This window comes from Pseudopodoces humilis, chromosome 13 (assembly GCF_049639895.1).
Source record: "Pseudopodoces humilis isolate 2021_Gansu_Grassland_sample_001 chromosome 13, ASM4963989v1, whole genome shotgun sequence".
Lineage (NCBI taxonomy): Eukaryota > Metazoa > Chordata > Aves > Passeriformes > Paridae > Pseudopodoces > Pseudopodoces humilis.
In genome coordinates, this window is record NC_142212.1 from 12059935 (window position 1) to 12085538 (window position 25604).

Genomic DNA, 25604 nt, shown 5'->3' on the forward strand with positions numbered 1-25604 from the left:
GCCCGAGGAAGCGGGGGATGCTCGGCAGCGTTGAAACGCTGGTGAGGGAGGGGAGAGCTGCTGGCAGATCTTCAGCCAATGGAGCTGCCCCCGGACAGGCCATCTCTCCGGGCAAACCCGGACCACACCCACGCGTTCAGCTCTGGGGCAGACGAGGGGATTGCAGCTTGGCATGGGAAGTCAGAGCAGCCTTCAGGGAGGTGCCTGGACATGGGCTCTCTCGTTCCTCACATCCCACTGAGGATCCCTTCCTCCCACTTCGCTTTTCAAGGCCAGAGATCCTGTTACAGTTGCCTTTATCAGGCCTCTTTGGATCTCCTTGGAGCAGATAAGGTTTGCTTGGCAAGATCCCTTGACATAGACACCCTGGCCAGTGCTAATAGCACTTTGTCAGCTCATCTCCTGTCAGCTCTCCCGGCTCAGAAAGTGGTGGTGGTGTCTGACCACCAGCCTGCACTGCTGGAGCCTCGCCGGGCACAGCCTGGCCCCTCTTTCAGGCTTCCAAGTGCCTTGTATGGCTATGGGGAGCTGGTAGGGCACTGCCCACAGCATCTCTTGTCCTGCTGAGGTGCCTGGCTGTCTCAGGGTGTCCCTGGGGGTGTGGGTTTTGGCATCCCTATGGCCGAGAGCTGCTTCTTTGTCTGCCCATGACCTTGCTTGGCGGCGGGCAGCCAGAGCATGGCCTTGGTGTGGAGAGCAGACGGTTCCTCTTCCTTCCTTCAGCCTCGGCTAATAAAAGGCACTATCCCTACGTGACAGTGAGATCTCTGTGGAACCCGGCCCTGGTGCACAGCCGTGCTCCCTGCAGGGCTCCAGGGCTGCTGGCTGAGCACCTAGCCCAGCCAGTCCAGAGGATCCCAGGCAGCACCGACCAGCACAGGGTGAGTGGTGCATGGTGGTGTCCACACTGCCAGCACTGGGCCTTAACAGGATCCATCTGGCATGGGTACTGGGGTAGTGCAGTGCAGGGCTCTCGGCACCGCTGCTAGAGATGTGCCCTGAGGAGGCACAGACGGGCCTGTGCAGTGCAGGGCGAGTCCCAGCCAGGCTGCCTGTCTCAGCGGCCCCACGTGCTGCACAACCGGGCGCAGCAGCCCTGTGGGAATGCTGTGCCTTCTCCCGACCAGCCTAGGCACAGGACACTGCTGTGTCACACGTGGGCCACCGCCAGCGTATACCTTCCTCTGCCTCACCTTGGCTGAAGCTCGGTGCGGGCAGGTCCCTCCCCTCGCCTGGCACGGCTGCCGGAGGAGGAGACAGGCACCGGCCGCCCTCCTCCAGGAACAGCAGCTGAGCCCAGCCCGAGCCCAGCCCGAGCCCAGCGGGCCTCCGACTCCGCAGCCCACCCGGGCCACCAGACACCTGCCCAGCACCCGAGGCTCCCACGAGCACAGGTAGGAGCCGGTGTGCCGTAGGGGAGACCCTGGGCACGGCACAGCTCTGAGGCATGGCACAGCTCTTGGCACACGGCACAGCCCCATGGCACGGGCTGGGTGCTGGCAACTGGCAAGAGGCAGCACACAAGGAAGGGGCTGCGGGGTGCCTTGGCAGTGACAGGCTGGGTACCCCCACCCCTGCCATGCGTTTCCTATGGCTGACGTGTGCCGGACTTTGCCCAGGGAGCTGCGGCAGTGGGGAGGTACAGGTACCCTGGGAGGGACGTTCCCATCCGGCAGCATCGTGGCCGTACCCGGGTGAGCTCCTGGTGGAGCAGATGCCCTGCACGGCTCCACCCTGCAGCGGAGCCGTGCTGGTGTCTTCGCTGTGGGACATCCCCAGGTGGGGCAAAGAATGGTGCAGTGACCCCTGTGTGGCTGCACCCGCCGGTTCCTGGAGCATCAGGCGCCCATCTCACCATGCCGCCCCCACGCCTCACTGCCAGTGGCAGCAGGCACGTTCCTGCCGCGCCGTGCCGGGAGCCCAGGGAACGCGGTGCCTCTGGCTCGCCAGCCCACGAGGCGCCCTTTTGTTTGCCGGCGGGGCCCACCGTGCCGCCCGGGGGCCGGGGCGTGCCCGGGCTGCCGACGCCTGGCCGGCCTGGCCTCCGCGGGCGGGCGGGCGGCGGGGGCCTCCAGGCAGAAGGAATCGGCAGTGACATTCCCGTAGCCTGGAGACCGCCGTCCCTTTCAGCGAGCAGCCCATTTGAATAAGAATCGTACACGGGGAAGGGGGGCCACCGGCCGCCATCCCATCGCTGCCCTTGCCCCAGCTCATTTCTGCGCGCCCAGCCCAGGGGCAGCGGGTCCCACGCCGCCCTCGCCCCTGGCCTTGGTCCCGCCGGACGCCGCAGGACGCCAGGTACAGGGGGTTCGCGGGGCTCGGGGGCCCTCGTGCCAGCACGTGGCTCTGCGCCGCCTTGCCTATCGTCCTGGCAAGGCTTCGAGCCGGGCGGGTGCCAGGACAGAGTCGCGGCTCCCCCCGCCGCCCCCGAGCCCCCCTGCCCTGGGCTGGCTCCGTGCGGGGAACAGGAGAGATGTGTTTGGGTAGAGCTAGGACCAGGCTTTGATCCAGCACTTTCGAGGCTGGGAGCGGGAAGTACCGGGAGAGAAGGAAACACAAAAGGCTCCTCCAACCTAAATTTAACAGCGGGACCCCGGCCAGAGTCAGGGACGCCCTTGCCCAGCCGGCTCCGGCATTCCTGGCTCCCTTCCCATGCTGGCCCTGGCCCGGTGCTGGTACCCCCCGGGGGCACTAGCGACCCCCAAAAGGATAGATCCGTTCTGAGCCAGGCAGGATGGGGCATGGCACAGTTTGTACCAGCTCTGGTGGGGCATAGCATGGCTGTGTGCCTGGGTGTGTGTGTGACAGTCCCCCAGAGCTGCTCAGGTGGGCACTGCATGTCATCTCAGAGGACTTTCAGACCCAACTGCCCCTGATTCCTCGTGTTGTCCCCGGAAAGCACCATCATGCCAGTGCTGGGGGGTGCATCCTGGACTGCACGGTCGTGGTAGAGGCAGGAGAGGACATCAGCTGCCCTGCACCCCATGCCATACCCTGCACCCTACTGCAGTGCCATCTCCGTGTTCCACCAGGCAGATCCCGTGGTTGCCCATGGACCTCTTGGCACTTGCTCTCCTCCTGGGTAAGCAAGGCCTTGGGGGCACCCTGCATAACCACAGTGCTGGGAGCTGTGGTGGTTCAGGGACCCCAGTCTGGGGTGGAGGGTGCTGGGCAGTGAAGGTGGTGGCAATGGCGGCACTCCCTGCCTGGCAGCGACAAAACTTAGCAGGGAATCCAGGCTGCACTAAGCCCTGTCGGGATTAGCAAGCGCCTGACCTGGCTCCTGACTCCCCCCCGGCACTTGTCAGCACCCTGGGGCTGCCCAGGCCCCCAGGAGCACAGGCAGCCCAGCCCCCCACTCACCCTGCTCCCTGCCCCTGGTCACGCGGCCGCAGCGCTGCTGCCAGCACCTTTCCGGATCATGGAGCTTCATGCTGCATCAGTGGGTCGGGATGCAGGGATGGGACGGGATGGGACAGCTGGGGGTGGGGTGGGTGCGTGGAGGAGCAGGGGGTGCCCAGGCGCCCCAGCGCAGCCCCCAGCCCATGCCCTCATGCTCTCTGCAGTGGGGGGACTGGTGGCAGGAGGTGCCCAGGCACCTGAACTGAACCATGGCTGCGCCCGTGGCAGCTGCTACCCAGCCACTGGGAACCTGCTGGTGGGGCGAGCCACCCGCCTGAGTGCCACCTCTACCTGTGGGCTGGATGGGCCCCAGGAGTACTGCATCGTCAGCCACCTCCAGGTGAGCCCACCCAGCCCCAGAATGGCTCCTGCATAGACCCACAGAGCCAGGCACTGGTGCAGCCTCCAGTCACCTATTCCTGATGGTGCCACTCCCTGGCACAGGACTCGGAGAAATGTTTCACCTGTGACTCACGTGACCCGTCCCTGCCTGAGAGCCACCGCATAGAGAATGTCATCTACCTAAGCAGCCCCCATGACCAACGGACCTGGTGGCAGTCAGAGAATGGTGAGGTGGCAGTGGGGTTGCCCCATGTGCATGTGCTATGGGTCTGCGTGGCCACGGGGGTCTCCCCTAGCCTTAGGCATCTCTGTCTCTGTCTCCCAGGTGTGGAGCATGTCAGCATCCGCCTGGATCTGGAGGGCGAGTTCCACTTCACCCACCTCATCATGAAGTTTAAAGTGGGTCCTGGCACATGGATGCCTAGGATGGGATGGAATGGGATGGGACAGGATGGATCCAGAGGGGCTGTGGGTCTGGCCACCACCCCATCTGGGTGTCCTGCAGACCTTCCGCCCCGCGGCCATGCTGGTAGAGCGCTCAGCAGACTTTGGGCGCACCTGGAAGGTGTACCGCTACTTTGCCTACAACTGCTCCAAGCTCTTCCCTGGAATCCCCAACCACCCTTCAGGGCTCGTGGATGAAGTGCTGTGTGACCAGCGCTACTCTGAGATCGAGCCCTCCAGCCATGGGGAGGTGCGTGGGGATAGGGCAGTGCAGAGTGGGGCCAGGGGTCTGGGTGGAATGGGATCACCCATTCCTTCCTTCTCACAGGTCATCTTCAAAGTGCTGGACCCCTCCATCCCTGTGGCAGATCCCTATAGCCCAGACATCCAGAGTATGTGGCCGGGGTGTGGGGGATGCGGGGCTGGCTGGTGTCGGGGCAGCTGCTAACAGTGACACACCCCCAGACCTGCTTCGCGTCACCAACCTGCGGGTGAACCTCACCAAGCTGCACACACTGGGTGACAACCTGCTGGACTCACGGCGGGAGGTGCTGCACAAGTACTACTACGCTGTGGATGAGCTGGTGCTGCGTGGGAGCTGCTTCTGCCACGGCCACGCTGCCCACTGTGCCCCAGCACCGGGTGCCCTGACACCCTCTGTCCCCGGCATGGTGAGACACACACCCACCAGCACAGCACGGTGCCCAGTGGGACCCAGCAGCCACACTGAGCTGGGTGCTCCCCCAGATCCATGGGCGCTGTGTGTGCGAGCACCACACACAGGGGCTGAACTGCGAGCGCTGCGAGGACTTCTACCATGACCTGCCCTGGCGCCCGGCCGAGGGCTCCAGCACCAACGCCTGTCGCCGTGAGTACCAGGGCTGTCAGGCTGTCCTGTGCCAGGGGTTTTGGGGTGCTGCAGGCTGTACTTTGGGGAGGTTTGGGGTTGTGGTGCTGCATATCGGAGTAAGGGGAATCCAGGCAGGGGAGGTTCGGCCCTGGGGCTGCTGCCTGCCAGATGTGGGCTGTGGTGCTGCATGCCGTGCCGCGGTACTGTCCCTGCAGGCTGTGACTGCAACGAGCACTCACGGCGGTGCCACTTTGACATGGCCGTGTTCCTGGCCACGGGGAACACCAGTGGGGCTGTGTGTGATGGCTGCCAGCACAACACCATGGGCCGCCACTGCCACCTCTGCAAGCCTTTCTACTACCGGCACCCTCGCTCTGACATCCGGTCCCCCACTGCCTGTGCCCGTGAGTGTCCTGGGACCCCAGCCTCATGGCTTGTCCCAACCCTGTGGCTCCCAGTGCCACCTGCCCCAGCCTCACAGCTCCTGGTGCCAGCAGCCAGAATTCCTCATGATCCCCTCTCTTGGCAGCGTGCGATTGTGACCCGGCAGGCTCACTGGATGGAGGTGCCTGCGACGGGCACACGGACGTGGCGCTGGGCATGATTGCGGGGCAGTGCCGCTGCAAGGAGAATGTGGCCGGTCCCCGCTGTGACCGCTGCCGGCACGGCGCCTATGGCCTCAGTCATGGCGACCCACAGGGCTGCCAGCGTGAGCTGGGAGCCAGGGATGGGGATGGGAGAAGGGATGGGGATGGGAATGGGGGGATGATGGAGGGGTAGGGATGAAAGGATGAACTTAGAGGGATGGGGAATGAAGGGATGTTGATGGAGGAATGGGGACGGGATGTACAAGGATGGAGGTAGAGGTATGGTGATGGAGGGATGAAGATGGAAAGATCTGGGATAGAGGGATGGAGATGGAAGGATGTAGGATAGAGGGATGTGGCATAGTTGTATGGAAATGGATGGAGGGATGGAGATGGAAGGGATGAAGATGGATGGATATGGAATGGGGAAGAAGGGCCATGAAGCATGTAGGCTGTGGTCCCACTGGCACCCTCTCACATGTGCATGTGTGGGGGCAGCATGCAGGTGTGACCCACGGGGTACAGTGGCAGGCAGCTCCCCGTGTGACCCCATCAGTGGGGACTGCTACTGCAAACGCTTTGTGGCTGGGCGCTCCTGCAGCCAGTGTGTGGTGAGTGCCCCAGCCTGCCCCACACCATGCCTGTGGGCCTGACTGTCCCCAGCCCCATGGCAACCCCCAGGGCTGAGTTGGCCCTACATGTCCCTTCCTCACTGCAGCCTGAATTCTGGGGTCTGAGCTACGACTTGGGGGGCTGCCGGCCCTGCGCCTGTGACTTCGGGGGAGCCTACAACAACCGGTGGGGCCCAGCACAGCACCTGGAGGGGCTCTGGGGTGGGGGTCACACATGGGGGGAGGGAGGGATGGGAAAAAGGCTGGGGAGATACAGGAGCTGGGATGGAGGGAGAAAGAGAGGGATCTCTATCCCCAGAGGTGGAGGGATAGGGATAGAGATGGAAGTAGGGATGGATGAAGACACAGACAGATAGAAGGACAGATGAAGGGACAGGACGGTCACCCCCAGGTGCTCCATGGAGGATGGTGCATGTCCCTGCCGTCCCCACATCATGGGGCGGCAGTGTGACCAGGTACAGCCCGGCTTCTTCTGTGCCCCCCTCGACTACTACACTTATGAGGCTGAGCAGGCCACCGGCCATGGCCACAGCCACCCTCAGCTCCCGGTGAGTTTCCTTGGGGGTCCCTGTGCTTGTGCATGGCTGCCAATGTGCACCATGCTGCATGCATAGCTGCCACTGTGCTCTATGCATGGCTGTTACCCTGTCCTGCATGTGGCTGCTACCATGTCCTGTGCATGGCTGTCCCTGTGCATGGCCACTGTCCCCTGACCCTGTCCCTGCAGGGTGCCATTCGGGCAGAGGTTCCCCAGGACTGCCTGGAGTATGACACGAGGGAGCCGGCAGGGCGGAAGGGACGCTCACGGCATCAGCACAACCCCCCCCATGCTCCCCAGCCCCCTGTCCCCTTGCGCCGCAGCCGCCAGCAGCCCCCCAAGGTGAGCCCTGGGGTGGTAGGAGTGGGCACAGTGAAGCACTGCAGGGCAGAAGTGGCTGGGGGTAGAACCAGGGCCAAACTGTGCTGATGCCCTGCCCAGCCGGATGTGGAGGAGGTGGTGCGGGACAGTGCCGGGCGCATGGTGACGTGGACAGGCTTGGGGTTTGCCCGGGTGCGGGACGGGGCTGGCCTGACCTTCCGTGTGGACAACGTGCCCTACCCCATGGACTACGAGCTGCTGCTGCGCTATGAGCCCGAGGTGAGCACAGCCACAACCATGGCCACGGAATGTATGGCACAGCACAGCTCTGACACTGCCTTACCTGTTGCCACAGTCAGCCGAGGACTGGGAGGCCGTGGTCAGTGTCAGCTCCCGTGCGCTGCCCACCAGCTCTCGCTGTGGAAACCTGCTGCCCTCCGAGCAGTTGTACCGCCAGAGTCTGCCCCACAGCCAGAGGTGCAATGGGATGGGCTGGGGTGGGCTGGGGATGGGAACAAGGGAGGTGGTTGGGTTCTGCTGCTATCCTTTTGCAGTCTCCATGGCCCTGCTGTGCCCATGCCCCAACACCTGACTCTACAGGTATGTGCTGCTCTCCCGGCCCTTCTGCTTCGAGCCCAGCACCCCTTATGAGGTGACAATGCGGCTTCAGCGGGCCAGTGTCACCCAGCGCCACCCTGGTGCCTTCATCCTCATCGACTCGGTGAGGGGGGGGTCACACTGCACCTTGCGCCTGAGGCTTGGCGGATCATGGGCAGGGATGGGAAACCACAGTGGGAAGTGATCCCCCTCTGGGGATGTACGTGGGGTCAGGATGGGGATGGGGATAAGTTGGGATCAGATAGGGTGGGATGGAGATGGGGATGAGATGAGGATGGGGATGAGATGAGGATGGAGGATGGAGATGAATGGGAATGGGAATGGGAATGGGAATGGGAATGGGAATGGGAATGGGGAAGGAGAAGCAGATGTTGATGGGGAAAGGTATATCAATGAGACTGGGGACTTAGATTTGGGGTTGGCATAGGAATGTCACAATGGAAGGGGATAAAGAAGCTTTTGGGGATGGCAGTTTATATGGGAATATCAATGGGGTTGGGGATGTCAGTGGAGCTGGGGCTATTGAGGGAGCTGGGGTAATTGACCACAGCAGCACTGGGACTGTCCTGGAGCACATGGATCCAGCTTAGTGGTAGGTCCCACCATGGAGGCTGGCTATGCCCCCCAGCCCCATCTCCTCTTCTCTTCCCACAGCTGGTGCTCCTGCCGCAGGTATCAGAGTTACCAGGGTTCCATGGGGCAGAGGCAGCAGTGCGCCAGGAGGAGCTGGAGCGGTACCAGTGCCTGGAGGTGTTTCGCATGGCCCCCCCTCATCCCCTGGCCCAGGCCTGTGCCCGCTTGGTCTGCAGCTTCTCAGCCCTGATGCACGGCGGGGCACTGCGTGAGTGGGGAGCCTGCAGGGATGGGACCCATGAGCGGGCAGGGGTGGAGCCCTGCCTGGGCCAGTGGGTCAATATATGCCCATGGCATGGTGGGCAGAAGAGCAGTGGCAGGGTGTGGGCAGCTGCAGGCAGCTACAGACCAGGCAGCCCTGGCCCCACACTGGTCCTGCTCCCGCAGCCTGCCAGTGCGACCCACAGGGCTCCCGCAGCAGCGAGTGCCAGGTACAGGGCGGGCAGTGTGAGTGCAAGCCCCACGTCATCGGCCGACGCTGTGACCACTGTGCCCCAGGCAGCTATGGCTTTGGGCCCCTGGGATGCAGCCGTGAGTAGTGGGATCTTCATCTGCCAGGAGTTGCTGTCTCTCCTGTCTGTCTGTCCAGCCATTAGCACCTCCTTCATTGCCCTGTTCACTTGTCTGTCCATTTGTCTGTGCATGTGTCAATCTCAGCCCTGCTGTCATGCAGCCCATGGGTTCAGTCACAGTTCCCCATCCATCCATCCATCCATCCATCCATCCATCCATCCATCCATCCATCCATCTATCCACATAAGGCTCCTGTGAGCATTGTGCTGTCCTGCACTCATTCCTCTGTTTGTCTACTCATTTCCTTGTGGACCTGTGCGTCCACATGAGCCCTTCTCTGCCACAGCCCATGGAGTGAGCATATTATGGGTGCAGGTTCCCTGCCTGTCTGTCTGTCTGTCCATCCCTGTGTCCCTGAATCCATGTGCCTGACCTGAGTTGTGCCATCCTACAGCCTGCACCTGCTCCCCAGAGGGCTCAGTGTCCCAGCTGTGCGACCAGGTGAGCGGGCAGTGCCGGTGCCAGCCTGGCACCGTGGGCCGGCAGTGTGACCAGTGCCAGCCCAGCCACTGGGGCTTCCCTGCCTGCCGGCCCTGCCAGTGCAATGGGCACACTGAGGAATGCGACCCCCGGATGGGCACCTGTCTGCACTGCCGCGACCATACGAGCGGACGGCATTGTGAGAGGTGAGCCAGCTCCAGGAGGAGGGGATGGCGTGGCATGGTGTAGGATGAGCTATGATGGTATGAGATATGTTGGAATGGTGGGATGGGTTGAGGTGCAGTGGCAAGGATATGATGGGATGGGGTAGAATAGGATGGGATGGCATGGTGTAGGATGGAATAAGTATAATTGGATGGGATGGAATGGGATGGGATGGAAAAAATTGGTTAGGATAGGGTGAGATATGATGGTATGGGATCCAATGGAATGGGATAGGATGGTGGGATGGTATATGATGGATGGGAAGGACCCATTGGGATTGTTGTCCTTTCAGGTGCCAGGATGGTTACTATGGGAACCCTGTGCTGGGCTCGGGGCAGCAGTGCCGGCCCTGCCCCTGCCCCGGCTACCCTGGCACACGGAATTACCATGGGAGCGCCTGCCATGCCGATGCTGAGACACACCACATCGTCTGCCTCTGTGCCCCTGGATATGCAGGTGAGGGGCAGAACGGGCACAGTGCAGCAGGGCCCCCCCTGCACTGGGGCTGGGGGACACCAGCACCTATAGCTGCCCTCTCTGCAGGGCCCCGCTGCGACCGCTGCTCCCCTGGTTACTTTGGGTCTCCAGAGATGGAGGGGGGGGAGTGCCGGCCCTGCCAGTGCAACAACAACATCGATGCCAGCGACCCAGAGGGCTGCGACCCCCACACGGGCCAGTGCCTGCGCTGCCTGTACCACACTGCTGGGCCACGCTGTGCCCAGTGTCAGCCTGGCTACTACGGCAATGCCCTGCAGCACAGCTGCCGGCGTGAGCGGGGCGGGGGACTCTGTGGGGCTGGGGCTGCACGGGGGTTTGGGATGGGGGGTTTGAAGTGAGCCAGGGGCTCAGGGTAGGGATGAGGTGTGGGGCTGTGGTTGGTTGTGGGGTGATTTGGGTTGGGTTGAGGAGAATTTTGGGGTGTTGTGGGGCTGTGGTTGGTTGTGGGGTGATTTGGGTTGGGTTGAGGAGAATTTTGGGGTGTTGTAGGGCTAGGGTTCAGCCAGGAGAGATTTGGGGCTGTTAGAAGGGGCATGGGGCTGTGCCTGTGTTGGGGCTGGGCAGGGAACAGGGGTCAGGGTTGGTGGGGGTGTTAGGATCAGGGGTGTTTGGACTGTGCAGGTGTTTGAGGCCAGGCAGACTGGGGGGCACTGGGGTCAGGCAGATTTGGGGTGCTGGGACCAGCAGCACACTACCTGGGCGGTGGGTATGGGCTGATCCCTACGTGGCCACCCACCCTCCTGCAGGATGTGTGTGTGACCCACGGGGTACACTGGCCTCCCACTGCACCGATGGCACCTGCGATTGTGACCATGGCACAGGAGCCTGTGCCTGCCGCCCCAACGTCGTGGGCAAGAGTTGTGATCGCTGTGCACCCCACTTCTGGAGGCTGGGGGGCCCAGGGGGCTGTGAGCCCTGTGGCTGCCACCCCACACATGCCCTGCACCCTGCCTGTGACACAGTGAGTCCCCTGGCACCCTGGTATCGCTTCTGTGCCCTCCTGGGGCCCAGTGAGCTGCACAGTGAGCATGGCACTGTCGCTGCAGGTGACAGGGCAGTGCCAGTGCCGGCCTGGCTTCGGGGGTCGTGTCTGTTCCCAGTGCCAGGAGCACCACTGGGGAGACCCTGAGCAGGAGTGCCGAGGTGGGAGCACATCCCAGGGACTGGGGGAGCAGGGGCTCTGGGGACGGGATGTGTGGGACTCTGGGTGCATGGTGAGACTCTAGGGAAATGGGGGCCCTGGGGACATGGTGGGAGACTCTGAACATGGGATGCTAAGGAGACAGTGAGACACTGGGGATACAGGGGACTCAGGAGATCTTGGGAATGTGGTGGGACACTGTGGGCATGGCAGACCTTGGGGAAACGGGGATGCTGGGGACATGGTGGAACATTGAGGACATGGTGTGTGTCTGGGGACGTGCAGGACTCAGGGGACCCAAAGTATTTGGTGGAACTGCGGGGACTAGAAGATGCTGGGGATAGATTGGATTCTGGAGACACAGGAGAATATGGTGGGATACTGGGATATGGTGGCAGTCTGCAGGCATGGGGCTCCATGGGAAGGCTGGGACACACTGCCAACTGTCTCTGCAGCCTGTGAGTGTGAGCCGCTGGGTTCTGAGAGCCCACAGTGCGAGCAGGACAACGGGCAGTGCCGGTGCCGCCTGGGATTCGGGGGGCTGCGCTGTGACCGCTGCCAGCGGGGCTACCAGGAGCCCTTTCCCCACTGCTCTCCCTGCCACCCTTGCTTTGGGCGCTGGGACCTGGCCGTGGGCAGCCTGCAGGAAGGACTGCGGCGCCTTGGGGCACAGGTGCAGGCCCTGAGGGAGGGGAGTTCCGCACTCCCACTCAGCCCCCGTCGCCTGCGGGAACTGGAGGAGGCTCTGGGGCACGTGGAACGGCTGCTGGGAGAGGGGGACAGCCCTGGTGGTCCCCTCCTCGATGGACTGCCCAGGCAGCTGGGTGGCACCAGGCAAGTGTGCATGTAGGGCTGGGGTGGAGGGACCTCCTCTTGTCCACTCTGAAAGTTTGAAGCCCCCCTCCCTACCCAAAGGATGGAGCTGGACAACTTCTGGAAGCACCTCCAAGAGCTGGAGCAGCATCTAGATCAGCTGGCGCAGATGGATATGCAGCACCATGACCGGCTAGCTGAGCTGAGCCGTGAGCTGGGAGGTCTCAACCGAACCACCTCCCACCTTCAAATCCTCCTCAGCACTGTAGCAGCAGCTGGGTTCAGCGGTAAGAGCAACCAGCAAAGTCTGGGTTTGGTGGCAGCCATCCTGGGCAAACCCTGACACCCGCACCCGCAGAGTCTTACCGCAGCATCCTGGCATCGATGGAGACCTCGCAGCAGGCAGAGGTGGTGGCCAACGGCACAGCTGGCGAGCTAAGTAGGGCGCAGATGACACAGAGGGCAACAGAGCGTGCTTTGCGGCAGTGGGGCAATACTTTCCGCCGTGGCACAGCCGCAGCCCGGAAATCCTTGCGGGAGACACAGAAACGGGTGATGGGACTCAGCATTACCAGGATCAATGAGAAGGTAAGAGCAGGACTGGCAGAAGGGGTGCGGCCGTCACCCCCCATGTAGTGCTGAGCTGCCATTTCCACCATTGGAAATCATCACAGATTTGTGGGGCACCCGGAGACCGGAGCTGCAAGCGTGCATCTTGCGGAGGAGCCTTGTGCCGAGACAGAGCGGGGACAAGGCATTGCGGTGGCACTGGGTGTGCAGGGGTACTGCCTATCTCAGCTCGAGCCCTGAGCAGTGCCCACAATGCCTCACAGCAGCTGGAGGTGGCATTAGGGCAGCTGGGTGTTGTGACACAGAAGGTAGGAGTGGTTGCCCTGTGGCACTTTCTGGGGTTCCCTTGTGTCACCTTTGAATGTCCTGTTTGTGCCCTTTCCATGCCACTTTTCATGACCCCCTTCAATGTCCTGATTTTTCCCTTTCCATGCCCCCAAGTATGTCAACTCTGCATGCATCTCTTATACCCATTCAGAGATGCCCTTTGTGCCACCTGTGTGGACCCTTGGGCCATTGCTGTACTCTCTGCCCCCTGGTACCCCCCTTGCACGCTCCTTTGCAGGTTTACATCTTGTCCCCTTGTACCCCCTGCTCACCCTGAATGCCCCTGCCCGGGGCTGCCCTGTGCCCCCTGCTCAGCCAGGTGCCCCTCAGATGCAGGAGGTGCAGGAGCTGGCACGGGGGGCACGCAGCTGGGCAGAGGAGGCACTGGGGCGCTCTCAGGCCGCACGCAGCCATGCAGAGAAGGCGACGGCCCAGCTGAGGGACTTTATCCGCCGAATCAAGGCCTTCCTGGCAGGTAGTGCCAGCACTGGGTGGGCACATGGGCATGGCAGGACCCAGCGAGTCCATCCTGAACCCACCCTACTCCCCTGTCCCTGCAGAGGAGGGAGCTGACCCAGGCAGCATTGAGCTGGTGGCCCGGCAGGTGCTGAACATCTCCCTGCCCAGCAGCCCCGGACAGATCCAGGAGCTGCTCTTGGAGATGCAGGAGAGCATTGGCCAGCTGGAGGGGGTGGACGCAGTTCTCAACAGCACAGCGGAGGGGCTGGCTGTGGCACGGGATCTGCTGGCACAGGGACAGGAGGCCAGGCAAGTGGTGGGGGCATGCTGGCTGGGGCAGGCAGGTGATAGGGTCAGTCCCCCTGCACTGGCAGGGGCTGGAGCTGCCTGTGCTGCTGCAGGGAGCGAGCAGAAGGCGTAAGGGATGAGCTGGTGGGGACACAGCAGGCACTGGAGGTGGCACGGACACAAGTGAGGACAGTGGGGAGCACCCTGCAGAGCGCCAGGGATGCCATCCAGGTGGCTGAGAACAGAGCCAGGGAGGTGAGGAGCATGGGCTGGGGGAGTGGAGCTGGTACCTCTGGGAGTAACGGGATCAGTGCTGTGGAGAGCGAGACTGAGGCCTTGGTCACATTATGGGCAGGGAGGCTTGCACTGGGGAAATGTGGTTGGCACTGGGCAGGTGTCAGGGCAGTGGGGCTGGCACCGTGGGCATGGTGGTGCTGTGCCTGCTGCAGCCTGTGTCCACACCTGCCAGGCGGAGCGCAGGCTGCGGGTGCTGGACAGGAAGGAGTTGCAGGCGCAGAGGCGGCTGCGGGAGCTGGCACAGCGCATCACTGCCCTGCAGGAGCACAGCCGGGATGCTCGCCACATGGCCCAGCAAGCCAAGGACGGGGCACAGCGTGCCACCACCACCTCGGGGACACTTAGCCAGGTGAGCTCCATCCCTACCTGGTTATGCATGGAACCAAGCAGGTACTGGGTGCTGCGGATGCTCAGCCTCACCGTGTCCTTGTGCTGCCAGGACCTGGCACAGGTAACACAGCGTTATGTGGTGCTGAAGAACCGGGTGGGCATGCTGGACAGAGTGTCTGGTGGGGCCCTGCAGCGCCTGTCACAGCTGATGGCAGAGGCCCAAGACCTCCTGGATAAAGCCAGCAACAGCAAGAGGAAGCTGGAAGGTGAGGGGGAGCACATGGTGGTACATTTTCTGCCACCTCCCCATACATCTCCCTGTGTCCCTCTGGGCCCGCCCCACCGGGTGTCCCGATGGTGATATGGGACGTGGTGAGAGGCTGCCCTATGAACCGTGTTGCCCGTCCCACAGACCTGGAGCAGCGCTTTGGGGCCAATGAAAGAACGATGGCGGCAAAGGTGACACGACTGCAAGTTTTGGAGCAGCAAGTCACCGGGCTGTTGCTGGACATCCGGGAGAGGGCCAACGCTTACGCCACTTGCTAGGGACCACTGGCGGGACCGGGGGCCGGTCCTGCCCCGCAGGTCCCGCAGGTCCCCGAGCCCGGGAGTCCCGTCCACTCTGCAGGTGCCTTTAGTGCGGGCGCGCCTGCAAATAAAACCCTATAACTGTGTGTGCTTGTGTCCGATGCCTTCTGCCTAGCCTGCTCCTGCCTCCTCCCGCCTCTCTCGGCCGGCCCGCTCCCCCGCTCCGGCCGGGATCCGCCCCGCGCTTTCCGCGCAGCCCCGAGCGCTGCGCCTGCCGCCAGTTCGGAGGGGCCGGGAGGGACCGGGAAGGGGACGGGGAAGGGACTGGGAACGGGAACGAGAAGGGGAACCGGTGGTTCAGGACGGGACGGGACGGGACCGTCGGGCACCTGCCGAGCGCGCCCTTTGCGCCCCTTTCCGTCCCGTCGCGCCCCGCGATGCGGAGCCCGGCGAAGCGGAGCCCCGCCGTCCTCCTGCTGCTGCCGCTGCTGGCCGGTGAGTCCGCGCCCCACGCCGCAGCGGGGCCGGGGGGCGCCGGGGTCCGGCCCGGCCCCGCCGTCCTGTTTCCGGGCGGTCGCGGAAGGGGCCCCGGGCACGGCGGGGGGAGCCCCGGCCCCCCCTCCGCCCCGCAGCGCCCTCAGCCACCCGCCGCTCCGCAGGGCTGGGGGTGGCCCTGGCCCCCGATTCCCCCCAGGGCTGTGCCCGCGGCAGCTGCTACCCGGCCACCGGGGACTTGCTGGTGGGGCGAGCAGCCCGCCTAAGTGCCACCTCCACCTGCGGGCTGCGCCGGCCCCAGCCCTACTGCATCGTCAGCCACCTCCAGGTGAGGGGGACGGGACCTGTGGGGACCGGACGAGGATGAGGGGCACGGGACAGGGTTGGGGACACACATCACTGAGCTTCCCAACTCTCAGGAGGAGAAAAAGTGCTTCATCTGCGACTCGCGGCGGCCCTACGATGCCCGCACCAACACCAAAAGCCACCGCATCGAGAATGTGGTCACCAGCTTTGCCCCCCGCCCCAAGAAAGCCTGGTGGCAGTCGGAGAATGGTGAGCAATGGGTGGGGGTGCTGGGGCATCCTGTGCTGTCCCGGGGGGCTCTCTTTCCCTTCCTCCCACACTGAGGAAGTGTGACTCAGCCTGTGGCCGCGGCCGCGCCCCTGGACCACTGCCGGGTGGGGGGACGAGCCCCCGGGACCTGTGAGCGGGTGCTTCCACTTGTCATCCCCAGGTGTGGAGCACGTCAGCATCCAGCTGGACCTGGAGGCTGAGTTCCACTTCACCCATCTGATCATGACCTTCAAGGTGGGTTCCAGCATGTGGGATGGGACAGGATGTAACATGCCCTCAGGGACTGTGGGGCTAGCCCCTATCCTACCTGTGTGTCTCACAGACATTCCGCCCCGCGGCCATGCTGGTGGAGCGCTCAGCCGACTTTGGGCACACCTGGAAAGTGTATCGCTACTTCGCCTACGACTGCGCTGCCTCTTTTCCCCACATCCCCCATGGGCCCCCACGCCACATTGATGATGTCGTCTGCGAGTCTCGCTACTCTGACATCGAGCCCTCCACTGAGGGGGAGGTGAGGCCCTAGTAGTATCCCAGGAGAGTCAGGGGATCCCCTGCACTGCTCTCATCACCTTGCTATCCCTTCCAGGTCATCTACCGGGTGCTGGACCCTGCCATCCCTATCCGGGACCCCTACAGCCCTGCCATCCAAAGTGAGTTGCCAGCCATCTGGGCTCCTGCTTGGCTGCTCTATTTTGGGCGTAGCTATTTTGGCTGCTCTCTCCCTGCTCTGGGCCCTTCACAGGGGTCAGGACCTGATCCAGCCTTCAGGGTCTTGGGCTCCTCTGCACCCTTCCTTATGAGAGCAGCTAAAGGTCAGGCTGCATTGGGTTAAATGGAGGAAGATGGCTGTGCCATGGCTGAGTCCAACACCACCTGTGGTTTGAGATAGAGTCAGGCTGGGCACAGGACACAGTGGGTTAATCACTCAAGGCTAAATTTAGACTGGGAGCAGGAGGGGAAGAATCTGCAGGGCAGGGCTGCTGGGAAACTGCAGTTCTAGGGAGGCCATCCTGTCTTCCCAGGGGCCCCTGGCTGCATCCACCAGGCACAGCCATCTCCTGGGCAGAGCCCCCAGTGGTGAATGCCCCGAGACGTATAAAGGTGCTGTGCCAAGGGTGTTGTTCTGCACTAGTGGGGTCCCAGCCTACCCCTGCTGTGGGAGTGCAGAGCCCAGCCCACGCACAGCCAGACTGTACACAACTATGTGTGTGAGAGCTGAACCCCTACAGCTACGTACAGCCCAGCCTGGCCATGTACAACCACGTGCCTCTGAGCCAAACCTTGCACAGCGCTGGGCCAATACTGTGCAACACAGAAAACCACAGCAGACCAGCCTCATATTGTGCAGCCCTACATAGACACCCCATGCTGTGCACAGCCCATCCCAGCCATACCCAGCTTCTCTGAACCAACCACAGCCTCCTATGCCGTGCACAGCCCAGCCCACCTGTGCCTGGCAGAGGTGAGTTGTGCATAGACGTGCCCAGCCACCCTGTGCCAACTGGGATCTCTCCTTGCCCTAGACCTGTTGCGTGTCACCAACCTGCGTGTGAACCTCACCAAGCTGCACACGCTGGGGGACAACCTGCTGGACTCACGACGGGAGATCCGGGAGAAGTACTACTACGCGCTCTACGAGCTGGTGATGCGCGGGAACTGCTTCTGCTATGGGCACGCTTCTGAGTGTGCCCCACTCAGCGGGGCCCCTGCCACCACTGATGGAATGGTAGGGCAAGCCAGGACTGTGTGTCCTGCTGGAGCTAGGTAGCTGTGCCGCCTAGTCCCACAGCCCCTCACCATGGCATCCTGGCAGGTGCATGGGCGCTGTGTCTGCAAACATCACACGCAGGGGCTGAACTGCGAGCGCTGTGAGGACTTCTACCACGACCTGCCCTGGCGCCCGGCCGAGGGCTCCAGCACCAACGCCTGTCGCCGTGAGTGCCAGGGCTGGCACCAGCCCCTGGCACAGTGAACCTGGTGCCAGAGCTGTCAGGCTGTGCTTTGCCAGGGGTTTTGGGGCACTGTACAGTGGGATGTGGTTTGGTGGTGACTGGCACTGTGCAGTTTTGGGGGTTTTGGGGTGCTGCAGGCTGTACTTTGGGGAGGTTTGGGGTTGTGGTGCTGCATATCAGAGTAAGGGGAATCCAGGCAGGGGAGGTTCGGCCCTGGGGCTGCTGCCTGCCAGATGTGGGCTGTGGTGCTGCATGCCGTGCCGCGGTACTGTCCCTGCAGGCTGTGACTGCAACGAGCACTCACGGCGGTGCCACTTTGACATGGCCGTGTTCCTGGCCACGGGGAACACCAGTGGGGCTGTGTGTGATGGCTGCCAGCACAACACCATGGGCCGTCGCTGTCACCTCTGCAAGCCCTTTTACTACAAGGATCCCACCAAGGACCTGCGGGACCCTGCGGTGTGCCGAGGTCAGTGCGGGACAGGCTGTGCAGGGTGGTGTTTTGGTGGTCACAGTGCTGACCCTGCCTGTCTCTCCAGCCTGCGACTGTGACCCTGAGGGTTCTCTGGATGGAGGGCTGTGTGACAGTGCTGATGACCCAGCCAGGGGCCTGATTGCGGGGCAGTGCCGCTGCAAGGAGCATGTGGCTGGTCCCCGCTGCGACCACTGCAAACCCGGCTTCTTTGGCCTCAGCACCAACAACCCACAAGGCTGCCGGAGTAGGTACCAGGGTGGCACCTACTGGGGTCAGGCATGTGGTTTGGCATTGCTGGAAACCGCTGGCTCTCCATGCAGGGTGCCAGTGTGACCCCCGTGGCACGGTGGCTGATGGCAGTCGGTGTGACCCTGTCAGTGGGGAGTGCTTCTGCAAGCAGCTGGTGACCGGGCGCAGCTGCAACCAGTGCCTGGTGAGTGGGGCTGTGCCACAGCCCATGCACAATGCTCAGAACTATAGTACACAGACGGCTGCTCTCTAACACCCTGGCCCTCTGCAGCCCGAGCACTGGGGACTGAGCCATGACCTCCCAGGCTGCCGGCCCTGTGACTGCGATGTGGGAGGTGCTCGCAACAACCTGTGAGTCTTTGTGGGGATGCAGAGGGCAAGGGACACCCCTCCTAACATCACGGCTGATGGTGCTGCTGGGGTACCAGGTGTGCCATGGGGACAGGGCAGTGCCAGTGCCGCAGCCATATGATAGGACGACAGTGTGAACAGGTGGAGACTGGTTTCTACCGCATCAACCTGGATCATTACACCTATGAGGCGGAGGATGCACGGCTGCATCAGGTAAGGAATGAAGGTGTCCCTGGGGAGGACATCAAGCAGAGCAGGGCAGTGTGTGCCCCTTTGCAGGGTCTCCAAACCAGCAGGCAGTGGTCTGCTCCCTACTCAGGGCAGAGCAGTTCCTGCTGGCCAAGGCGATTTTTAGCATCCCATCTCAAAACACCTGCTTCCACCAGGGCTCAGTGGTGGAGCGTGAGCCCCCCCCAGATCATCCAGCTTCCTGGACAGGGACAGGCTTTGCCCGCATGTTGGAAGGTGGCTGGGTGGAGTTTCACGTGAGTGATGTGCCTTTCTCCACCGAGTATGATGTCGTCATCCGCTATGAGCCCCAGGTGAGCACCAGATGGTGAAGCCAGAAGTGTGATATATTGCCAGATTGGGACGACCAGTGGTGGGGCGTTCCAGATGGTGAGGCTTTTTTGACACTGCCCCTTCTTGGCTGCTAGCACCCAGAGGCTTGGCAGGAGGTGGGGCTGAAGGTGCTGCGCCCCAGCCCTGTCTCTGCCAGCAGCCCTTGTGGAAACACCATCCCTGCTGATGACCAGCTTTCCACCAGCCTCCCATCCGGTGCCAGGTAAGCACCTCAGTAGAGCTGGGCAGTGCTGGGGCTCACTGGGGGCACATGGCTGCCCTTGCTGTTTTACCCCCATTCAGGTACGTGGTGCTGTCCCAGCCCATCTGTCTGGAGCAGGGTATCTCCTACAAACTCCGCCTGGAACTGGGCTGTGCTGCTGCTCATCAGGATCCCACTGCCAGTGTGCTCATCGATTCGGTGAGGGGCAGATGGGCAGTGGGATGGGGGAACAGCAGCCCTTCAAGGGGGATAGGATGCAGCCATAGAGAACACAGCGTGAGAGGGACATGACATTCCACTGACTTTGCCCTGCAGCTGGTGCTCCTGCCCCGTTACTCCTCACTGGAGATGTTCATTGCGGGTGACCCCAGCTCCATGGAGCGCCGGGAGACCTTTGAGCAGTACCACTGTGCCCAGCCCTTCTACTCTGCAGGACCCTCACCTGTGGCCGAGCCGTGCTCCAGCCTCCTGCACAGTCTCTCAGCCATCCTGCATGATGGGGCGCTGTGTGAGTACAGCCCCACACCGTGTGCTGCACCCTGTGCCACAGCAGCTGACACTGATCCTGCTCTTTGCCTGCAGCCTGCCTCTGTGATCCTCAGGGCTCACTCAGTGCCGAGTGCCAGCCCCAGGGCGGGCAGTGCCAGTGCAAACCCAATGTCATGGGACGGCGCTGTCACCGCTGTTCACCAGGAACCTTTGGCTTTGGGCCTGGCGGGTGCCGACGTGAGTGCCAGTGGGAGAGAAGCCTGGGCATCCCGTGGCTGGGGGTGTGGGAAGGGATGCTCTCTACAGTTCAGGGGCAGACACTGTGGGTGCTGTGTTTTCCAGCATGCCAGTGCAGCCGTGAGGGTTCAGTGAGCACCATCTGTGACAGCACCACAGGGCAGTGCCCCTGCCGTGAGGGCACCCATGGCCCACGTTGTGACCGCTGCCAGCCCGGCCACTGGGGCTTCCCTGCCTGCCGGCCCTGCCAGTGCAACGGGCATGCTGAGAACTGTGACCCTCGGACAGGCAGCTGCCTGCGCTGCCGTGACCACACAGATGGTGAAAGATGCCAGAGGTAGGTGGGGTGAATGCCCAGACTGGGGCAGGGTGCTGCCAGCAGCCCCAGCTCCTGCTGACCTCCTGCCCGCAGGTGTGCGGCTGGACACTTTGGGAACCCAGCACTTGGCTCTGGGCAGCACTGCCGGCCCTGCCCCTGTCCTGAGGGGCCCAGCACCCCCCGCCACTTCGCTGCCTCCTGCTACCAAGACAACCGTTCCCAGCAGGTTGTCTGCCGTTGCAACCCTGGGTACACAGGTGAGTACCTGCCACAGCACACTCAGTGCCTTCTGGGGTGCCCTGTCCCCCGGCACTGCCCAGCACTCTGTGTCAGCAGGTTCCCGTTGTGATGAGTGTGCCCCTGGGTACTATGGGGACCCTCTGCAGGGTGGGCGCTGCCTGCCCTGCCAGTGCCACGATAACATTGATGTGACGGACCCAGAGGCGTGTGACCGGCGCACAGGGCAGTGCCTGCGCTGCCTCTACAACACAGCAGGGCCCCACTGTGCCGAGTGCCAGCCTGGCTTCTATGGAGATGCCACACGACACAGCTGCAGGCGTGAGTACCCACTGCCATGCCAAGACAGACTTGCCTCCAGGGCCTGATATGTACTTGGGGACCATGTGCAACCATGGCTGCCCCTGCTTGTGCACAGTGCTGTGGAGTCCCTGCCCTGGAACAGGGTTGTCTCTTCTGCCCAGGCCCAGAACTATGGTCCAGTCCCTGTCCCCATGTCCAACTTATTCCATCCCATCTATATCCTATTCTTATGCCCATTCTTGTCCCCATTCTTGTCACATCCCCACTGCCATCCATCTCTCCTCATCCTGTCCTTATTCCAGCTCTGTCCTGACCCTGGTCCCATCTCCATCCCATCTCCACCAGCAGTCCTCATGCTGCTCCCATTCCACCTCCATCCAGTCTCCACCCCATCCTTGCCCAGTCTCTGTCTCCATCCTGCTTCCACCCTCATCTGTCATCATCCCTCTCCTGCCCTGTCCCCATCAGAACTCCCATAAGATCTCCATCCCAATCTCATCCCCATCCTTGTTCTTATTCCCTCATCTCTATCGCTGCTCAGTGCTTCTCGGTTCCAGGTTGCTCCTGCAACCCCCTGGGCACTGATGCCAGCACCTGTGGGCCCCAGCAGTGCCACTGTGACAGGCACAGCGGGCAGTGCCACTGCCTGCCCAATGTGGAGGGCCAGAGCTGTGACCGCTGCAGCCCCAACTTCTGGAACCTGGCCAGCGGGCAAGGCTGCCAGCCTTGCGCCTGCCACCCCCAGCACTCCCTGACACCCACCTGCAACCAGGTGAGAGACGACAGGGAGAGGGGCTGGGGGGATGGGATGGTGGTGGGGGTGTGCTGCAGCAGTGCCAGCCTCACCCATGCCACGTCTGTCAGTTCACAGGGCAGTGCTCCTGCCAGCCAGGCTTTGGGGGCCGGACTTGCACCGACTGCCAGGAGCACCACTGGGGTGACCCGCGGCAGCAGTGCCGAGGTGAGAACCAGTGCCAGCGGGGGGACCACAGTGGGCCCTGTGGTGCCCTAACACTGCTCTCCCTGCAGCCTGCGACTGTGACCCCCGTGGCATAGCCAGTGCCCAGTGCCACCGCAGCAGTGGCCACTGTGACTGCCAGCCTGGCATCTCTGGAGTCCGCTGTGACCAGTGTGCCCGGGGCTTTTCTGGTACCTTCCCTGCCTGCCAGCCCTGCCACCCCTGCTTCGGGGACTGGGACCGCGTGGTACAGGATCTGGCCGCCCGTACCCGAGCGCTGGCACAGCGGGCCAGCCTCCTGCAGCACACTGGGGCTGCTGGTGCCTTTGAGGGCACCTTCCGGCAGTTGGAGGAAAACCTGGCCGCTGTACGTGATGTGGTGGCCACCCGCAACACCACTGCTGCTACCGCTGCCCACTTGACACACACCATGGAGGGGCTGCGGTGAGCACTTGGCACAGGGCACGGTTCCCAGGGTAGCCGTGGGGGCAGCTTTTCACCCCCTTCCCTTGCAGGCGGCAGATCGAGGAGGCAACTGAGAGGCTGACACGAGTGGAAGGGGAGCTGACGGCTGCTCAGGATGCCAACTTCAATGCCAGCCATGTGCTGAACACAGTGGACAGGGGTGCCCGTGCCCTCAACCACAGCCTGCAGGACTTGGAACAGCAGCTGCACACCCTCAAGACCTCCAATTTCCTTGGTGAGCCACACCACAGAGCCAGCCCAGGGTGGTCAGGCCATGGCCAGGGGTCTGACAGTGTCCCTGCCCCCCCAGGTGCCTATGACAGTATTCGTCAGTCGTATGAGGAGTCGCGGGAGGCCGAGCACGAGGCAGACGCCTCCACCCGTGCCGTGCCCAGCCCTGTCAGCATCTCAGCGGACACTCGTCTCCGCACTGAGCAGCTCCTGGCCAGCCACCGGGATGACTTCAATCGCCACAATGCGGCCAGCCGGCGGGCACTGATGGATCTGGCAGCAAGGGCATCGGCGCTGAGCCTGCACCCGCTCAACGAGAAGGTGGGACGTAGGGAAGGGACTGGGGAACGGCACCCAGAGCTGCCCTGATCCCATGCTGCCTTTCAGGTCTGCGGTATGGCAGGTGATGTTCCCTGTGCCGAGAGCCCTTGTGGGGGTGCCGGCTGCCGGGATGAGGATGGGCGACGACGCTGTGGCGGTCTGAGCTGTGGTGGAGCCGTGTCCAAGGCTGACAGTGCTCTGGATCGGGCACGCCATGCCCAGGAGGAGCTGCGTCAGGCTGCCAGTGACGTGGCCCAGCTATCCCACAAGGTGTGTGGCACATGGGTGCTGGTGGGATCCGGTGGCAGAGCCACGCTCTGCAGCCCTTGGGGCTGGCACCAAGGGTCTCTGCCCACTCTCAGGTGGCAGAGGCCAAGGGGAAGGCAGACGAGGCCCGGTTGCGAGCACAGGCAGCCCTGGACAAGGCAAACCAGACCAGGGCCCGGGTGGAGAGCTCCAACAAGGAGCTGAGGGAGCTAATCAGCCATGTCAAGGCCTTCCTGAGCCGTGAGTGCCGGCATGCCGGGAGGGCTGGCCACCCCTGCCCAGGGCTTTATGGCTCTGCACCTGCACCACACTGCACTGACCCTGCACGGCGCCGCACTGAATTGTCCCAGCACTGCATGTGGGCTGTGCTACCCCTGTCCCCATGCTGCATTGCATGGTCCCTGCCCTGCCCCAACCATCCTGTGCCCTCCAGCCATCTCTGGCCCCCCTGCCCTGTCCCACGTTCCCCTCTGCCCTTTGCTCTGCCTGCCCCCTCCACCCCTGCGTACTGTAGGGAACACACTGACTGCTTCCACCTGCAGAGGAGGGGGCTGATCCTGAGAGCATTGAGGTGGTAGCCAGTCGGGTACTGGAGTTGTCACTCCCCGCTGCACCGGACCAGATCCACCGTCTGGCTGAGGAGATCAAGACGCGGGTGCGCAGCCTGGCCAGCGTGGATGCCATCCTAGAGCAGACAGCCGGTGACGTGCATCAGGCTGGGCAGCTGCTGCAGGATGCTCAGCGGGCCAGGTGAGCCCAGGGACATGAAGACGCAATCCTTCCAGGGACTCCCAGCCCAGGCTATGCTGAGGCCTTTCTGTCTGGCCGCAGGTCACGGGCAGAGGGAGTGCGGGGCACAGCCGAGGCAGTGCGGCAGGCGCTGGAGGAGGCGCAGCAAGCCCAGGGCATGGCCGAGCAGGCACTGCAGCAAGCTGCTGGTGACATCCAGCACAGCGAGAGAGCCCTTAGCATGGTAAGAGCCCCATCCCTATGACCATGGGACCCCATCCCCACCATGTGGTCAGTGCAACCACACTAAACTCCCATGCCACCAATCCCCAGATGCAGACCCAGACAGGAAATGCAGAGCAGCAGCTGGCAGATGCCATGGAGCAGATTGGGATCCTGGACAGGCAGACCGATGCCCTGAAGGTGAAACGTGCAAACAACAGCCTGGCAGCTGCACGTGCCCAGGAGGCAGCCAGCAGTGCGCGGGACCAGGCCGGTGAGGCCAAGCAGGTGGGTGATCAGAGGCCACCAGTGTGGCAGCAGTGCTACCCCAACGATCCTGCTGACCAGCCCCACTGCCCAGCAGATGCTGGAGGGACGACTTCGGGACCGGTATCGGACAGCACAGGAGCTGGTGGAGCACCGGGCGCAGGGCGCACAGCAGGCGGGCAGCCGGGCACAGCAGTTACGGGAGGAAGCTGCAGGGCTGCTGCAGGATGCCCAGGGCAAGCTGCAGCGGCTGCGAGGTGAGGCCGGAGGGGGAATGCTGGGGCGGTGGTGGGGGCAGTGGTGGGGAGCAGGGTTGACTCATGTTCTTCCTGTCCCTGCAGTACTGGAGGAGGAGTACGAGCGGAACGAGCGGGTGTTGGATGCCAAAGCAGCCCAGCTGGGCGGGCTGGAGGCCAGAATGAGGGAGGTGCTGGCCACCATCAACCAACAGGTCCAGATCTACAACACCTGCCAGTGATGCCCCGGAGGGGCCTGGACCCCCCTGGAGCACCCAGCTGCCTGCTGCCCACCCTCCGCCTGCCCCCGCAGCGGGAGGCGGGTTGGGGGCTGCAGGGTACCCCCGTGTGAATAAAGTTACAGAGCAAGACCGCCTCATCTCTGCCCCGTGCCGTGGGCCGTCTGCCCCGGGAGCCCACAGCGGCTTCCCCCGGGGTGGGAGCTGGCCGCCACCGGGCGTGGGTACAGCGGGGCTTGGGGTCGAGCGGTGGGGCGGGAATCGGCAGCGGGTCTGGGGGCCATAGCACACCCGGGGCCCCCACAGACCAGCCCGGCACTCCCACGGATCAAAGCCGGGTAGCACAGGCAGACCCGGAGTCCCCGC

The 25604-nt window shown here is 63.2% G+C and overlaps 2 protein-coding genes across 3 annotated transcripts; both read left to right on the top strand.

The window, feature by feature from the left end:
* The first annotated feature begins 741 nt into the window (after nucleotides 1–741).
* On the top strand, nucleotides 742–14982 carry LOC102105000 (laminin subunit beta-2-like). 2 transcript variants are annotated; one of them, XM_088061849.1, is made up of 35 exons: nucleotides 742–1394; nucleotides 2850–3082; nucleotides 3567–3742; nucleotides 3847–3970; nucleotides 4070–4143; nucleotides 4250–4438; nucleotides 4517–4580; nucleotides 4654–4859; nucleotides 4936–5056; nucleotides 5254–5442; nucleotides 5568–5747; nucleotides 6124–6236; nucleotides 6344–6423; nucleotides 6649–6805; nucleotides 6985–7137; nucleotides 7237–7395; nucleotides 7472–7593; nucleotides 7717–7837; nucleotides 8389–8575; nucleotides 8755–8898; nucleotides 9335–9566; nucleotides 9878–10041; nucleotides 10129–10353; nucleotides 10830–11044; nucleotides 11130–11226; nucleotides 11680–12058; nucleotides 12140–12324; nucleotides 12396–12625; nucleotides 12712–12915; nucleotides 13265–13409; nucleotides 13495–13706; nucleotides 13799–13936; nucleotides 14151–14327; nucleotides 14418–14574; nucleotides 14721–14982. In XM_088061849.1, exons 1-35 carry the CDS (start codon nucleotides 1105–1107, stop codon nucleotides 14852–14854), a joined length of 5976 nt encoding a protein of 1991 aa, XP_087917975.1. In that variant the 5' UTR covers nucleotides 742–1104; the 3' UTR covers nucleotides 14855–14982. The 2 variants fall into 2 exon arrangements, with proteins under 2 accessions (XP_087917975.1, XP_087917976.1); XM_088061850.1 differs by lacking the exon at nucleotides 6985–7137.
* Nucleotides 14983–15156: 174 nt separating this feature from the next.
* On the top strand, nucleotides 15157–25378 carry LOC102108687 (laminin subunit beta-2). The gene is made up of 33 exons (XM_005522243.3): nucleotides 15157–15331; nucleotides 15496–15659; nucleotides 15751–15886; nucleotides 16068–16141; nucleotides 16230–16418; nucleotides 16494–16557; nucleotides 17431–17633; nucleotides 17721–17841; nucleotides 18140–18328; nucleotides 18399–18578; nucleotides 18655–18767; nucleotides 18855–18934; nucleotides 19012–19147; nucleotides 19321–19476; nucleotides 19591–19718; nucleotides 19799–19916; nucleotides 20034–20226; nucleotides 20301–20444; nucleotides 20550–20781; nucleotides 20857–21020; nucleotides 21100–21321; nucleotides 21861–22075; nucleotides 22168–22264; nucleotides 22333–22705; nucleotides 22777–22961; nucleotides 23037–23278; nucleotides 23345–23548; nucleotides 23641–23785; nucleotides 24088–24295; nucleotides 24377–24518; nucleotides 24608–24784; nucleotides 24861–25020; nucleotides 25105–25378. Exons 1-33 carry the CDS (start codon nucleotides 15274–15276, stop codon nucleotides 25239–25241), a joined length of 5349 nt encoding a protein of 1782 aa, XP_005522300.2. The 5' UTR covers nucleotides 15157–15273; the 3' UTR covers nucleotides 25242–25378.
* Nucleotides 25379–25604: the final 226 nt, after the last annotated feature.

What these genes read in the sequence shown, in the direction of transcription:
- LOC102105000 (XM_088061849.1), top strand. Translation starts at nt 1,105, where the DNA reads ATGCTGTGCCTTCTCCCGACCAGCCTAGGCACAGGACACTGCTGTGTC. An exon ending in CCTTCATCCTCATCGACTCG is followed by an intron (nt 7,838 to 8,388) that starts GTGAGGGGGGGG and finishes CTCTTCCCACAG; the next exon opens with CTGGTGCTCCTGCCGCAGGT. An exon ending in CCCTGAGCAGGAGTGCCGAG is followed by an intron (nt 11,227 to 11,679) that starts GTGGGAGCACAT and finishes CTGTCTCTGCAG; the next exon opens with CCTGTGAGTGTGAGCCGCTG.
- LOC102108687 (XM_005522243.3), top strand. Translation starts at nt 15,274, where the DNA reads ATGCGGAGCCCGGCGAAGCGGAGCCCCGCCGTCCTCCTGCTGCTGCCG. An exon ending in GGACCCTGCGGTGTGCCGAG is followed by an intron (nt 18,329 to 18,398) that starts GTCAGTGCGGGA and finishes CTGTCTCTCCAG; the next exon opens with CCTGCGACTGTGACCCTGAG. An exon ending in CAAGCTGCAGCGGCTGCGAG is followed by an intron (nt 25,021 to 25,104) that starts GTGAGGCCGGAG and finishes CTGTCCCTGCAG; the next exon opens with TACTGGAGGAGGAGTACGAG.